The following is a 17,304-nucleotide window of genomic DNA, read 5'->3' on the forward strand; positions in this document are numbered from 1 at the left end:
GGCCACCCTCACCTGTGGCCAAAATTAGACCCACCTGGTAGCATCTGCCCACCAGACCTCTGGAATGGCCTTGCCATCAGCCCCATCACTGTTGAAGGTGCCCATCTGGAGGGCACCACTGTCCATGTCAGCAGCCGATTCCTGATCCTTGGGGCACCAGAGTGGAGACGGAGTCCACGTGAGGGCAGGGGCGAGGGCAAAGGACTTGCCCCGACTCAGGGTCACCCTTTGGCCCCGGGACCCAAGGCAGCTCAGCTTGTGCTCAGGGCTTCAGCAGTCCTTCTGTCTGCTTCCTCTCCTCCCACAGCCTTGGGTCCTAATCCCTTTAACCAAAGTAGTTTGAGGGGCCGGGATGGGCTCCAGAGTAGGTGGGAAAGGGACCAGCACTCCCCCCACCCACCCAGCCCCCCACCATGCGGGCCAATTAAGAGACAGAATCATTAGAGAAATGCAAATCAAAACTACAATGAGATATCATCTCATACCGGTCAGAATGGCCATCATCAAAAAATCTACAAACAATAAATGCTGGAGAGGGTGTGGAGAAAAGGGAACACTCTTGCACTGTTGGTGGGAATGTGAATTGGTACAGCCACTATGGAGAACAGTATGGAGGTTCCTTAAAAAACTACAAATAGGGGGCTTCCCTGGTGGCGCAGTTGTTGAGAGTCTGCCTGCCGATGCAGGGGACACGGGTTTGTGCCCCGGTCCGGGAAGATCCCACATGCTGCGGAGCGGCTGGGCCCGTGAGCCATGGCCGCTTAGCCTGCGCGTCCGGAGCCTGTGCTCCGCAATGGAAGAGGCCACAACAGTGAGAGGCCCAATTACCACAAAAAAAAAAAAAAAAAAAAAACTACAAATAGAACTACCATATGACCCAGCAATCCCACTAATACCCTGAGAAAACCATAATTCAAAGAGAGTCATGTACCAAAATGTTCATTGCAGCTCTATTTACAATAGCCAGGACATGGAAGCAACCTAAGTGTCCATCAACAGATGAATGGATAAAGAAGATGTGGCACATATATACAATGGAATATTACTCAGCCATAAAAAGAAACGAAATTGAGTTATTTGTAGTGAGGTGGATGGACCTAGAGTCTGTCATACAGAGTGAAGTAAGTCAGAAAGAGAAAGACAAATACCGTACGCTAACACATATATATATATGCAATTTAAGGGGAAAAAAACAGTGTCATGAAGAACCTAGGGGTAAGACAGGAATAAAGACACAGACGTAGAGAATGGACTTGAGGACACGGGGAGGGGGAAGGGTAAGCTGGGATGAAGTGAGAGAGTGGCATGGACATATATACACTACCAAATGTAAAATAGATAGCTAGTGGGAAGCAGCCGCATGGCACAGGGAGATCAACTCGGTGCTTTGTGACCGCCTAGAGGGCTGGGATAGGGAGGGTGGGAGGGAGGGAGACGTAAGAGGGAAGAGAGATGGGAACATATGTATATGTATAACTGATTCACTTTGTTATAAAGCAGAAACTAGCACACCATTGTAAAGCAATTAGACTCCAATAAAGATGTAAAAAAAAAAAGAGACATAGCCTCCCTGCGAAGCGCTGGAATGCAGACAGCCAGCTGCGGGAGCCGTTACACCAGGGGCTACAACAGTTCCCCAAATGCCTGATAGCAGGGGCGAGTCTTTACCAGTCTCAGGCGATACGAGAAAGTGAGACTGTTGCGGTAATTCCCCCCCCATAAAGCGAGAGTGCTGACCTTTATCCTGAAATCATGGACTTTTCTGGGTACACAGAAGTCCTTTATTTCACGAAAAGATGGCAGTGTTTTGTTCAATGTGCCTGCTTTGCAAAATAAAATGTTGGCAACCCTGCCCGTCTCCAAATTTAAAATAAAGAAATCTACTCACCAGTGATATTCACAAGTCTGCGAAGCCCTGGCTATGCCAGCAATATTTAGCCCATCCAGGGCCCTGATACATGGGGATTTTTTGGAACACACCCCATGTGTAAACAGAAGCCCTGAAAATGGATTCTAAAACAATGTTCCCTCTCATATTTTTTGAGTTGTAAGCGAATTATCCCTCGGTCGCCTCCTCCTCTCCACAATGTTCCTATTCTCTCCTCTCTTGGATCTTCTAGTAAGGCAAGGTCAGGCAGAGCCTTGAATGCCATGCTAATGAGCAGAGCTTTGATCCCGAGAACAGAGGGAAGCCGCTGAAGGGTTGTAAGCATTAAGCAGCAGAAAGACAGGGAAAGTGAGGGGCAGGGAGAGTGGTCCACAGGAGTGGCTACTGGCATCATCTTGGCGGAGAAGCTGGGAGCCTGGGGCTGAAGAGAAGTGTCTGGATTCAGGCTATGTATGTGACAGAGGCAACAGTGGCCATAGAAAGGAGAGGATGGCTGTGTCCACCTGGCCCTGTTCTCAGGGAACAAAGGATGTCCAGGGTGCCCTGTGGGGAGGAAACAGGCAACAAGCAGTCAGGTGATAGAGGCAGTTAGAGAGGGGAGCACAGGGCACTGTGGGAGCATCGAAGAGCTGACTTAAAGGAAAAGGAATAGTTCACCGTGCCGATGGCGGGGCACGTGGGTTCCAAGAGAACCGCTGAAGCAAAAGCCGAGAAATGAGCCTTTGAATTTGAACTGCCTGGAGCCAGGTCATGCAGGGTTCCTAGAGCAGGTGAAGTTTGGACTCTATGCAAACGCAACTGGGAACCCCAAAGAGTTTTAAGTGGGGCTGGGGTGAGGCTGCAGGGTGACGAGATCAGATTGGTATTTCATGGTTCCATTTCTTTCAGGAGACTCAGGACGCTGCTGTACAGAACCCAGCATCTGCCTCGGGGCGGGCTGGGATTCCACTCTCCAGCTCTGTCGCCTGGAGACAAGGCAGTGTGGCCGGTCAGGAGCTTCAGCTTCACAGACAGCGGGCAGATTTGCATCCCGTGTTTCCACAGAACCCCCCTCCCTCATTCATTCCTATGGCTACCGCATGCGACAGTTGCTCACCCCTGGAAGGGACCCTTTGACCGGAGCATTTTGTAATCCAGTGCAACAACTTCCCAGGAGACACAAATCATCTCATCCTTTTTGATCCCTGTTAGAATTCCCATTGCGTGTTTGAAGTGTTTTCTTAACACATCGAGGACCATACTACAGTGACGATCATGTCAATGATGGTCACGGTGACAAGAATCCAGGAGGAAAAGAAGACAGGTGCAAAATGCCAGTGGGTCACCACCTAGTTTCAAGGCTCATTACCATGAGAAGGAGTCCTCTGCTCTGGAAATCTAAATGCAGAACACCAACCCGTCTTCTGGAAGCCTGCGTGCCAAGTCAAGCAGGGCAAAGCCTTATACCTGCATATTTTCCTAATTCAAGAGACAGTTCTGTAAATTTCTTTCTAGTGCTCAGTTGAGTTAATATGGAATTTGCATAAGCACTTGGCAAAAAATAACTTATCTCTCTGTAATATTTGTGAGGCAGCATTTCCCACTCGGAACCCTGACCTCTGAAGGACTAGGACTTGACATTTGCCTCCCAAACATGGACCTTATTTAACGCATCCGGTGAAGTCTCCCTGAAGCACTCGGGAGACTCAAACCACAGAAACCAGCGTTTGGCCTCTTTATGTCTTTGCATGTCATCGAAGCAGCTGAAGAAACCTCCCGGAAAAAGTTACAGAACGCAAGTGTGGAAACAGCATCTGATTCATAGTAATAACATTGTGTTCAAAAATACCTCTTGTCAGACTTCCCTGGTGGTGCATTGGTTAAGAATCCGCCTGCCAATGCAGGGGACACGGGTTCGAGCCCTGGTCCGGGAAGATCCCACACGCCGCAGAACAACTAGGTCCGTGCACCACAACTACTGAGCCCGTGAGCCACAACTACTGAAGCCCGCGCACCTAGAGCCCGTGCTCTGCAACAAGAGAAGCCACCGCAATGAGAAGCCCGTGCACCACAACAAAGAGTAGGCCCCACTCGCTGCAACTAGAGAAAGCCCACGCACAGCAACAAAGACCCAACGCAGCCAAAAACAAATACATAAAATGAATTTTAAAAATAAATAAATAAAAAGTTAAAAACATTTAAAAAATACCTCTTTTCGGTTTTCAATAGGCATCGCCTCCTGTCTAATGGCTTTTCAGGGGGCACTGCAATGTCCAAAACAGGACTGTTCAGCCTTGTCCCCAAAATCATCCTGCCACTCCCTCAAGTGGTCCCCATCTCAGGAAATGGCACCAACGATCTCCCAGTTGCTGGGGCCCCAAAGCTAGGAAGCAGCTTCAACCCCTCTCCTAGTCTCACCCACTCCATGACTAAGGCCTGCAAACTCTGTCCCCTAACCAACCTTGGACGTGCGCACCCGTGTCTGTCGGGAATAACTGCCGCCCGTTCTCCACCCGGCAGCCAGAGGGAGCCTCTTAAAAGGTAAATCTAATCATGTTTTTCCTTTGCTTCAAATCCCTCAGTCTCATGTTAAGGGCTCTCCATCTCAATCAGAGCAAATCGAAGCTCCTGTCCACGGCCTGCAAAGCCCTACGTGAGCTGGCCTGAGCCTGCTGAACTGCTCCGTGCTTCCAGATTTTCCTACCTGTTGCCACTGTCGGCAGTGACCTTCCTGCCGTTCTGGCTGGCTCCACTCTACCCCTCAGGCCTTAGTAGAACGCACTGCCGCTCCCAGCCCAGGAAGGGTTAAGGGCCCATTCTTTCTACTCCCAAGGCCTCTGCGCTGGACTCTACCTCACTTCCGGCTTACTGCTTTGAACTTTGCTGTCTCCTTCCACTGGTCCCCTGGTTCTCAACCCTAGTGACATGACAGGAGCATCAGGGAAGCCTTCTTTCTTTTTAAACTGAGGTAAATTTCACCCTTTTCGAGTATACAATTCAGTGGCGTTTAGTACATTCACAGCATTGCATGACAATCACCTCTATTTACAACACTTCCAGAATATTTCCATCATCCCCAAAGGAAACCCCAACCCATTAGCACTCACTCCCTGTTCCCCTCCCCCAGCCCCTGGCAACCATGAATCTCCTCTCTGTCTCTATGGATTTGCCTATGCTGGACAGTTCATACAAATAAATCACATAATATGTGACATTTTGCGTCTGGCTCCTTCACTCAGCATAACGTGCTTTCTCGGCTTATCCATGCTGCAGCGTGTATTAGAATCTCGTTCCTTTTTATGGATGAATAATATTCCATTGTACGGATGCACCACATTTTTTTTGAGTTTAAATGCATTTTATTTTTAGACAACCTACATGACATGTTTTTTTTTTTCCTCAAAAACAGTGCCTCCGCCCCAAACAAATCAACATCAAAATGAAGAGCTCCAGGGCTTCCCTGGTGGCGCAGTGGTTGGGAGTCCGCCTGCCGATGCAGGGGACGCGGCTTCGTGCCCCGGTCTGGGAGGATCCCGCATGCCACGGAGCGGCTGGGCGCGTGAGCCATGGCCGCTGAGCCTGCGCGTCCGGAGCCTGTGCTCCGCGGAGGGAGGGGCCACGGCAGTGGGAGGCCCGCGTACCGCAAAAAAAAAAAAAAAAAAAATGAAGAGCTCCAGCTGACATCAGTCCCATTTGTCTAAGTCCTGGTGTTGTGTGGATGAAAGGCAGTAGCCAGCCTGTTATGATGAGCAGGTGATACATCCAAAGTAACAACGAAATTTGTTAACATTTTTCCATTTCTAAACCGTCCTTAAAGAAAATCCTATATGGGGTCACACCGTCCTCACTGCAGTCCAGCAGAGCAGCCATGCCATCTAGATTCATGTTTTCACCAATAAAGAACTGATAGTGTTTGAAATTAGCAAGGATGTGCTTGATCTGTTCTGCCCCTGTCATGACAGGTTTTCCTCTTTCTGGTCTCTGTTCTTCAAGCTTCCCTTTGATTGACTTCATGTAATCTTTGATGTACTTCTTGTAGGCTTCTTTTGTGAAGCTGGTTTCCTGCAAGTGATGGTTCATGACAATATCCACACCAGTGGTTACTGTGCTTTCGGTACCTTCTCCCTCGGGGCCTTCAGCGGAGGCATTTCCACCAATGAGCGAGTCATCAATGTTACCCTCTGTCCTACTGACCATCTTCCCCTCCACCCCCAGACACAGGCCGTCCTCGACCTCCTGGATCTTGTAGATGTCGGAGAACATCTCATCATGGCTGATGAGGTCCCAGTAGATGATCATAACGGCGACTAGATGGAGACGACGGCGGTGCTAGCTTAGTAGGAGCCCGGAGCTCAGAGCGAGCGCACTGCAGCCGGAGCGGTGCTTGGGGGGAGGGGGGAGAGGGTGGAAAAAGGGATGCACCATATTTTGTTTATCCAATCCACTGAATTGCTAGGTATCAGGGAAGCTTTTAAAATTATCCCCTGCCAGGCACCACTCTGAGACTTTGATGTGCTTGGCCAGGGTGGGGTAAGGCACTAGTGTTTTTCTAAAACCTCCCCTGGTGATTCTAAGACACAGCAAAGGCTGAGAATCACTGACTGAGACTGTGACTGGCCAAACTAGGGCCCCGGGGCCAAGGGTCGCCTACTGCCCGTGTTCACATGGGCTGCCAGCTAAGAATGCTTGAGAAAAATAAAAAAGAATATTTTGTGACACGTGCAATGATGCAACATTCAACTTTCCATGTCTATAAGTTTTATTGGCACACATAGTCACACCCAGTCATTTACCTATTGTCTATAACTGCTTTTGTTATAGACAAGGGCAGAGTTAAGTAGTTGTGACAGAGACCGTATGGCCCACCAAGCTGAAAATATTTACTATCTGGTCTTTTACAGAAAAAGTTTGTTTCATCCATTCACAGTCCTCTCATACTTGGTCTTTCAGCAGCGGTCGGCACCGTTGATCACCCTACTGCTTGAGACACTTTCTTCACTTGACAGCTAGAAACCCGCTCTCTCCTGGAGCTGCCTCTCTGGAGCTTGGGGAAGCCCCATGGGGGTGGATCCGGGTGCCCAGTGTTTGGGAGCTGGGCCACTTCCACCCCTCATATGGGCACTGGTGGGGGTGTGTGTGAGGGTGAGGGGAAGGTGTTAGGAGATCACTCGGAGACTTTGGGCAGCTCACACTCCTTCTGGGTTGGACAAGACTGTCTCTGAGTTCCCTTGCAGTTCTGAGTTCTCTGGTGGTCATAGTGCCAAGCACTGTCACCTGCATCACGAATTCTCCCAGCAACCCAATGAGGAGGGCGCCATTTCTATCATTATCACAATTTTACAGAAGACACAACAAATCTTCAGAAAGGAAAAGTGACTTTGGCCAGGTTGCCCAGCAAGTCTGTGGCCTTCAAACTCAAGTCCAGCCCACCTCACCCTGTCTAGCAGGATGGATGTGCCAAGTGCCTATTGTTTAAGCTGATGAGATCTCAGAGAACTTGGGGTTTCTGGGGAGGGCACACTGGCAGGTGGTGGCTGGGTCGGCTCTATGTTGTGGATGTGGGCAGCTGTGAGTGAGACCCAAGATGAGAAGAATAAATTATGGAGATGCCTTGGGCAATGCGCCCAACGCCGTGATATGTACTTGACTAAGATCATATTTACTAATTTAAATACTCTGTGAGGGAGGATTAGTTTTTCTGTGGCTGCTGTAATGAATTACCACAAAGTCTGGTAATTTGGTAAAACAACACAAATGTCTTCTCTCCCAGTCCTGGTGGTGAGAAGTTCAAAGTCAAGGGGAAGACTCCTTCCTTGCCTCTTCCAGCTTCTGGGTGCTGTCAGGCAATCTTTGCTGTTTCTTCGCTTGTAGGTGCATCACTCCAATCTCTGCCTCTGTCTTTGCACAGCCTTCTTACAAAGACACCGGTCCTTGCATTTACGGCTCACACTAAATCCAGTATGAGTGCATCTGGAGATCCTTAGCTAAATTACATTTGCAAAGACCATATTTCCAAATAAGATTGCATTCTTGGGCTTCCCTGGTGGCGCAGTGGTTGAGAGTCCGCCTGCCGATGCAGGGGACAAGGGTTCATGCCCCGGTCCGGGAAGATCCCACATGCCGTGGAGCGGCTGGGCCCGTGAGCCATGGCCGCTGAGCCTGCGCGTCCGGAGCCTATGCTCCGCAACGGGAGAGGCCACAACAGTGAGAGGCCCACGTACCACAAAAAAAAAAAAAAAAAAAAAAAAAAAGATTGCATTCTGAGGTTCCTGGTGGATATGAATTTGGGGGGACACAATTCAACTCACTACAGGGGGAAATATTATTCTCAGTCTACAGATGAGAAAGCTGAAGCCCACTCCCATGACATGAGAGTAGTTACCCCCTTAGCTAGCTCCTTAGTGACTTAGGAACCAACGCCCAGTCCTGTATTATTTTAATGCCTCAGTTCTCATAGAAAAAAAAAGATATACAAAAAACCCAAATCACCTTTACCTTACATTGTATACAAATAATGCCTCAAATTAGATCAAAGACCTAGACTTGAGAACTAAAAACTATAAAACTCTTAGAAGGAAACATCGGTCAAATTCTTCATGATGTTGGATTTAGAAATGACTTCATGACTCTGACACCAAAAGCACAGGTAACAAAAGAATAAAGATAAGTTGGACTTCATCAAAATTAAAAACTTTTGTGCGTCAAAGGACACTATCAACAGAGTGAAAAGGCAACGACCTACAGAATGGAGAAAATATTTACAAATTGTATATCATCTGACAAATGATTAATATAAAGAACTCCTGCAGCTCAACAACAAAAAAAAACAAGCAACCCAATTACAAAATGGGCAAAGGCCTTGAAAAGACAGTTCTCCAAAGAAGATATACAAAGACAATTAGTACATGAAAAGATGCTCAACACTACTGTTATTAGGGAAATGCAAGTCCAAACCACAATGAGATACCACTTCATACCTACTAGGATGACTATAATTTTTTAAAAAAACTGAAAATGATAAATGTAGACAAAGGTATGGAACACTAGTACATTGCTGGTGGGAATGCAAAATGGTGTAGCCATTATGGAAAACGGTCTGGCAATTCCTCCAAAAAATCAAACATAGAATTACCATATGATCCAGCAATTCCATACAGATACATATATAGATAGATATAGATAGATAGATATAGATATAGATATATCCGGAAGAATTGAAAGCAAAGACTCAGTTACTTGTGTACCCATGATTATAGCAGCATTATTCACAATAGCCAAGAGGTGGAAGAAAACCCAAGTGTCCACTGACTGATGAATGGATAAACAAAATGTGATCTATACTCACAATGGAATTCAGCCAAAAAAGGAACAAAGTTCCTACACCTGAAACTAACACAACATTGTAAATCAACTACACTTCGATAAAAATAAAAAGGAGCAAAATTTTGATAGATGCTACAACATGGATGGACCTTGGAGGGTTATGCTTAATGAAATAAACCAGATACGGAAGGACAAGTATTGTATGGTTCCACTTACAGGAAGTATCTAGCTGGAATAGACTAATTTATAGAGACAGAACATAGAATAGAGGTTACCATGAGTTGGGGGTTGGGGGAAAGGGAAGTTATTATTTAATGGGTAGAGTTTATGTTGGAGATGATGAAAAGTTTTGGGTATAAATAGTGGTGACGGTTACACAACATTGTGAATGTAATTAATGTCATTGAATTGTGCATTTACAGATGGTTAAAATGATAAATATTATGTACTATATTTTACCACAATTTTTTTTCAAAAAAAGACTGTTTAGAAAGAAAACAAACCATATGAGCTTCAAGGAAAACATTTTGGAAGAGAAAACACAAGGTTCCCCGAATGCATGACAGCCAGCTGGGCACAGTTCCTGCCGCCTTGCCTTGCCTCCCGTGAATGTTCCCCGAAGCTGGTTCTTTCCCTGGGGTTTCACCCTTTTTTTTTCTGTTTAGGCAGAGTCCTAGGAGAAAGAGGTTTTCATGTACCTGTATCTCCTTCTTTTATTCTCATCACTCTTTATCGTCCTCTACATCCCGCCCACCTGTGATCACAGATCTCCACTTCCTGTCACTTCTCTTTGGCCCCTGCCCCGGTCTGACAGAGCTCTGAGAGTGACGTTTGTCTTGCTGCTCCACGCGCTCTGGTTGCTGGTGAGTGGTGGCTTGTCTTTGAGAGCGTCCACCACCCCAATCATCTCCTCCTTTGGATGTAACGTTCCCCTGCTTCCCCGTTGCTTATGTGATCAGGCTGCATGCCTTGACCTGGCATTCAGTGCCCTGCCTTAGTGCATCTGGCTCAACAGGTGACCTCACCGTCTCCTGAACAGGCTTCAAGCCTCCCTGCCTCCTTGCCTTTTCTTATGAGGTTTCTGTTGCCCATCATGCCTTCCCTTAGCCCCTCTATCTTGAGATCCAAACGCTAATGTCCCCTAAGCCCAAGGTCAACATAAACCTCTTTCTCGAAGGCTTGGGAGGTCAAATATTACCTATTTAACAAGGAATCATTTGTTACTGCCTTGGATGGGCATTTCCATCTTTTGTTATTTTCACATATACCCTGATGTTGATTTTATCTATCGAGAAAGCTTGCGGAAGCCAAGGGCACATTTTTTTTTTTTTTTTTTTTTTTTTTTTTTTTTTTTGCAGTACGTGGGCCTCTCACTGTTGTGGCCTCTCCCGTTGCGGAGCACAGGTTCTGGACGTGCAGGCTCAGCGGCCATGGCTCACGGGCCCAGCCGCTCCGCGGCATATGGGATCTTCCCAGACCGGGGCACAAACCCTTGTCCCCTGCATCGGCAGGCGGACTCTCAACCACTGCGCCACCAGGGAAGCCCCCAAGGACACATCTTATTTCGTGTTTCTCTCTGGGAGCCCTGCATTTCATTGACATGAACGTTGTTTCCATGCCATCAGACTCCAGCAGGGGGTTGGGACCTGGGCTCAGAACATAGGGAGGTCAGTAGTCCTCCCTCTGTCATCGGTGGGAATTTTCCTTTAGAAACTCTGACCTTTGAATTTTTCCAAGACTATCTTTCTGTGGCAAAAAACAGTGAAAGAACTGAGTGAAAGTACCCCACTCAGACGCCTTACTGTGTCTTCTGGGACTGCTTCCTCCTCACTGCCACTGCTGTCCATGCCATGGTTCCAGCTGTCACCATCTTGCATCAGAATTGTTGGACCAGCTGCACCCTGGTCCCTGTGACTCCAGTGCGGCCCCCATGAACCGATGCTGCACACGGCAGTCAGGGCGGCTGTCCTAAAACAGATCTCTTCCTTTTACTCCCCAGTTGACAAATGGCAGTTCGTCTCCGAGAAAAAACCAAGATCCTGAGACTGGGGTTCCAGGCACCCTGACCATCTGACCCCCAAGATGCAGCCCCTGTCATAACTCCTATGATTCTGATACTTCACTTATGTCACAATTTGTTTATTTCTAAAATGAAATGGACCTATCAGTGCCTCTGGTGCTCAGTCCAGGCAAGTCTCCCCTCCTGGAATGTCTGACCATCTGAGACAAATTCTGAAAGGTTCACCTCCTCTCTAAGCTCTATTTCCTCAGCTCTCCTCCCACCTTGGGGCTTTGCTACAGTACGAAGCCAATAGATAGTCTCTGAAGAAAGCAATTAGGCCACAGTGAGATCCCACTTCATACCCACTAGGGAGACTATAATGAAAAGACAGATAATGACAAGTGTTGTTGAGGGTATGAAGAAATTGGAAACATCCTACGTTGCAGGTGGGAACATGTCTTAGTTCAGGCTGCTATAACAGAATGTCATAGACTGGGTGGCTTATAACAACAGACATTTACTTCTCACGGTTCTGAAGGCTGGGAAGCCCAAGATCAAGGTACCAGCAGATTTGATATCTGGTGAGAGCCTGTTTTATAAAGGCCTGTCATCTCACTGTGGCTTCACATGGCAGAAGGGACAAGGGATCTCTCTGGGGTCTCTTTTATAAGGACACTAATTCCATTCATGAGGGTTCCGCCCTCATGACTTAATCACCTCTAAAGGCCCCACCTCCAAATACGGTTCCATTGAGGGTTAGGATTTCAACATGTGAATTTGGTGGGGGACACTTTCAGTCTACAACATATGTAAAATGTTGCTGACGCTATGGATAACTATTTGGGAGATCCCCATCAAGTTAAACGCAGACTTACTATATGACCCAGCAATTCTACTCCTAGGTATATACCCAAGAAAAATTAAAACGTATGTCCAGGCAAAACTTGTACATGAGTGTTCATGGCAGCATTATGCATGATAGCCACAGTGGAAACAGCTCAAATGTCCATCAGTTGATGAATAAACAAACAAAATGTAGTGTAGCCATACAATAGAATACCGTTAAGCAATAAAAAGGAATGAAGTAAGGGTACATGCTACAACATAGATGACCTTCAAAATATTATGCTAAGTGAAAAAAGCCAGACAAAAAGACCACATACTATATGATTCCATATATATGAACTGTCCAGAATAGGCAAATCGCTAGAGACAAAAAGATGAGCGGTTGTCAGAGGCTGGGGGTGGGGCGGAGGTGGGAGGTGACGGCACCGAGGGGCAGGGTTTCCTTCGGGTGTGATGAAAATGTTGTGGAATTAGATAGTGCTGATGGTCGCACAACTTTGTGCCTATACTAAAAACCACTGAGTTGTACACTTTAAAGGAGGGAATTATACAGTGTGTGCATTATATCTCAATATAGCTGTTAAAAAAAATTAAGAAACCACTTGGCGAGTGTATATTGAAAAGTTACTCCATGCCGAACACTGAGCAAGTATTTTCCAGGCATTAAGTCCCTAATTCTCATCAAAATCCTATGAGATAGGGGCTTCGCTGGTGGTGCGGTGGTTAAGAATCCGCCTCCCAATGCAGGGGACAGGGATTTGAGCCCTGGTCCAGGAAGATCCCACATGCCACGGAGCAACTAAGCCCGTGCGCCACAACTACTGAGCCTGTGCTCTAAGGCCCACGTGCCACAACTACTGAAGCCCACATGCCTAGAGCCCGTGCTCTGCAACAAGAGAAGCCACCACAATAAGAGGCCTGCGCACCGCAATGAAGACCCCAGGCAGCCAATAAATAAATAAATAAATAAATTCTTTAAAAAAAGAAAATTCTATGAGATAGTGTTACAGAGTGAATGAATCACTGCTAACTTCATATGTTGAAGCCCTAATCCCCAAGGTCATGGTATTAGGACTTGGGACCTTTTTGGGGTAATTAGATTTAAAGGAGGTATGAGGGTGGGGCCCCATGATGCGATTAGTTCCCTTTTGAGAAGAGACACTGCAGCTCACTCTCTGTCTTCCATGTGAGGGCACAGCAATAAGCCAGCCATCTGCAAACCAGGAAGAGAGCTCTCACCAGAAAGTAAACATTGCCAGAACCTTGATCTTCGACTTTCCTGCCTCCAGAACTGTGAGAAATAAATATGTGTTGTTTAAGCCACAAAGTCTATGGTATTTTGTTATAGCAGCTCAAGCTGACTAAGACAGGCAGGTACTATGTTTATATCCATTTTACTGCTGAAGAAACTGAGGCACAGTAAAGTAGCTTGCCCAGTGTCACTCAGCCCATAAGGGGCAGCAGCAGGATGTGAACCCAGGCAGCCTGGCTTTCAGACTCCTGCACTTGACTGCCTCTCAGGTAGACAAATATGTGCTACAGGGGTTCATGGTCAGAAAAGGAAGAATTGGTTCCGCCTTTGCACTCCAGAAGAGGGATTCAAGGGGTTCCCAACCCTTAAAAGTTGCTTGTCCCAGGGAGGTCTGGCAGAATAAGCCCCCAGATGCTGTTTACAAAGAGATATGCTTCTGCTGCCGTCCATCCGTCCTCAGCCTTGGAATTTGAGCCAGTAGACCAAGCCGAGCCAGCAGGGGTGCTTGTCATCCCAGGGTACATGTTCTGGAGGGCCAGGAGAGAGCCAGGGTGATCATCACTGGCCTTCGGCTTTCCTGATGTCAAGGGCTGGGCCTCGGCCTCTGTATGAGCTGGACCTTGCATCATGGACCAGAGGCATAAGGAAAGGGGGTCCTGAAGGCGATATTGGGACCCGGCACAGCTTGTTGCTAGTGGGAGATGAAAGGCACGGGGTCACTCAGTGTATAGAAGATGGCATTCAGCCGGAGAGTTAAAGGTAGAAAGTGTGGACTCTGCAGCCAGCCAACTCTGGCTTCCAACTGTGGTTCCGCCACTTACTAGCACTTACTGTGTGACCTGGGGGCAAGTCGCCTTGCCTTTTTAGACCTCAGTGTCAGGATACATGAAATAGAGAGGAAACACATTCCCACGTGTGGAAAGTGCACAGAACAGTGCCTGGTACATCGTGTGCTCCTAACAGTAGCAGCTCTTTGTTTCGTCTTGTTTTAGCTATTATTATTTTGGCTAATCAGATGGGAAGGGAAGGAGACACAGTAAGAGAAACATCTGGGTTATAGATGCTTCCTGAATCACAACAGAAATAGTTTGACATCTTTTTTCCATATATCCTCTTGACGGGCCTCATCCTAGTCTAGAGGGAGGCAGGTGACAGTCTGATGGTCTCCTGGGTCAGCTCACAGTGCCTGGCCGCCTGCCCTGCTCTGGCTCCCAGTAACCTCGCTGCGAGATATTAACAAGCTGGATTTACCTCAGGAACCAGTGATCAGGATGTCAAAGGCAACTCAGGACGTTCATCCAAGGAATCATCTTGGGGAGTGTTTAAGCAAGAGAAGAAGATGACTTTAAGGGATGAAAGGGAGAAGAGTGATGAGGGAGAATCCTGGGGGAGTCACGAGGGACTTGATCTGTTCTGTGTGGCCTCTACTTTTGGAAACAAGGATAAAGGGGACAAGCTATGGGATGATGGATTCTGGAACCTTCTAAGAGGCAGAACAACCTCAAGATGGAAGAGCCGGCTGGCCTCTTGGGGATGCTTAGGTCTGGCTCTCTGGTCCCCCTTGGATGCCTCTTCTAACCTGGAGACCCTGTGAATCACTCCCCTCCCCCACCAGGTCTGGGCCAGGACAAAAGTGAAGGGGTGGTTTCCAGAACCGCTAGAGCAAAGCAAAGAGAGGGTTTGGCAGGTCCTTTGTTTAGTCTAAGCCCGAATTTGAGACACACCTTTGAGACTCTGCCACGTGCCGCCTGTGGCCAAGCTGGACATACGCTGCTTTTCCTGTCCCCGCATACCCCCGCCGCCTTTCTGCTCTTGCCCTGTGAGCCCAAGCTGAGGGAGCGAGGCTGGGAGGGAGCTTCTGCCAGGAGCTTTCACTTGTCATCTTGTCTTTAGATACAGGATGAGTGGGTGAAGGGGAGAGCATATGTACGGAAATAATTCCTGGGATCCTATCTAGATCAAGGCCAGTGTCTAGCCGCTAGCCCAGTTCATCCTTTCCAGAGAACTCCCCTCTAAAGTGCATTTCTCAATGTGCCCCTTCATCTCTTGAAAATGAAATCCTGGCGTTTAAAGGTGATCCATGTCTTTGACAAAGTTCTTCGTTCAGATTGGTGTTGAAAGGCACACGCGATGCTTTCCAAACGCAGCCCAAGGGTGCAGAAAGTGCCTTCCTTCAGTGTCATCTAGTTCAGCAGCTCCTCATTTACAGATGAAGAGACAGAGGCCTAGAGAGGGGAAGCGACTTGTCCACGGTCACACGGTGAGGCATCGGCAATGTAAACCAGGCCTCCTGCCTTCACGTGGAGTTGTGGGTGGCATGGCTTCCTGCGCTGTGGCTTGTGGCGGCTCAGCAGCTCCCTGGGGCCACACCTGCCTCGCCAATCTCCCAGCTCTAAGGCCTTTCATTTGTACCAGCTTCTTCTGCCAAGTTTAGCTCAAGCGGAATCGTTTCTAACCAGCAGCAGGGTTTTCACTTGTAGATAAACCACAGAAGAGACCAGCTACTGACCCGACAGAGGAACAACTCGACTCTCTCGAGTGGGGCCCAGCGTTTGAAGGGGTGATCATCGTTGATTTAAATGTTAGTAAGTTAACACTTGTAATTTACAAGTGATGCTGTTTCTCTCGGTGCCGTTTCTTGTGGACAGTTTGGAAGTGCAAACGATACTACCCTTTATCAGAGGATTTGTGCCTATTTTGGGTTTGGCTTGCCCATCTGCTCAGAGAGAGAGAGAGAAGTGTGGAGAGTGTGCAGAGTCTAATTCTGCTGCGCCCCACGATGAGCCCATGTGCAGCGTTCCACTTGCGCTCCGTGAATCAAGTGCTATTCATGGGCACTGCACAGAATGAACCAAGCCGAACCATTTAGCTTGCTAGCCAGTCGGTAAACCCCACTCCCCGCTTTCAACGCACGAGCCCGAGGCCTGTTTCAAAGGGTAAATTTTGTAAACACGAAGAAATTGTCAAGGAGATTCACTTGAATGGATTTAGGTTGAGGAACAGTCAATAACAAAAGAGTTATTCCTGCATTCAATGTGGACACATTCTCACCGCATAGGGAGTCTGTGGGGCAGCCCCGTCACAGGTTGATCTTAGATTATGGTCTAGGAGGTTTGCAGGTAAAGGTTTTCTAGTCTAAAGCAATGATTTAAAAAGATAATAGCCAAAGTCAACTCCAGATTTACCAGTGGATGCCCCTCCCCTGTCCTCCCCCACACCTGAAATCTGATTTAGGGGTCATTTCATGGCTCTGGAGGGGAGCTAAAATGCAAACTAGTCAATTTTGTAACACAATAACAGCCCCAGTAGCAGGTGGCCAAGGGGAAAGAAAAGGAAGTAGGAGCTAAAAAAGGAAATCCTTGCAATTACCTTTGTTTTTCTGTTTTCTAGGCTGTCTGTATCCTCCATCATCATAGAGGTCCAGAGTTGAGGCACTGGATTCTACTGCAAGGTGCACCTTGATAGACCTAGAGTTACCATCTGACCCAGAAATTCCATTCCTAGAGGAATGAAAACATCTGTCCATACAAAGACTTGCACACGGGTGTTCACAGCAGCATTATTCATAATAGCCAAAGTGGAAACAAATCAGATGTCTATCGATTGATGAATAGATAAACAAAATGTGGTCTATCCAGAGAATGGAATATTATTCGGCCATAAAAAAGAATGAAGTACTGATATCTGCTGCAACAATGGACGAACCTTGAAAACATTATGCCAAGAGATATAAGCCAATCACAGAGGGTCACGTATTGTGTGAAACTGTCTCTATGAAGTGTCCAGAATGGGCAAACCCACAGAGACAAAAAGTAGAGGGAAGAGGAGGGATGAACAAGGACTGCATAATAAGGTGGGATTTCTTTTTGGAGTGATGAAAATGTTCTAAAATTGATTATGATGGTGATTTCACAACTCTGCAAATGTACTGAAAACCAATGATATAGTACATTCTAAAATGGCTAAAGTGGTAATTTTGTCTTTAAACTTTTGTTTTATTGTGGCAAAAGACAC

The 17,304-nt window shown here is 47.2% G+C and overlaps 1 protein-coding gene across 1 annotated transcript; it reads right to left on the reverse strand.

The window, feature by feature from the left end:
• Window positions 1-5,635: 5,635 nt before the first annotated feature.
• On the reverse strand, window positions 5,636-6,195 carry LOC101275484 (translationally-controlled tumor protein-like). The gene has a single exon (XM_033413569.2). It carries the CDS (start codon window positions 6,164-6,166, stop codon window positions 5,651-5,653), a length of 516 nt encoding a protein of 171 aa, XP_033269460.1. The 5' UTR covers window positions 6,167-6,195; the 3' UTR covers window positions 5,636-5,650.
• Window positions 6,196-17,304: the final 11,109 nt, after the last annotated feature.

This window comes from Orcinus orca, chromosome X (genome assembly GCF_937001465.1).
Source record: "Orcinus orca chromosome X, mOrcOrc1.1, whole genome shotgun sequence".
Lineage (NCBI taxonomy): Eukaryota > Metazoa > Chordata > Mammalia > Artiodactyla > Delphinidae > Orcinus > Orcinus orca.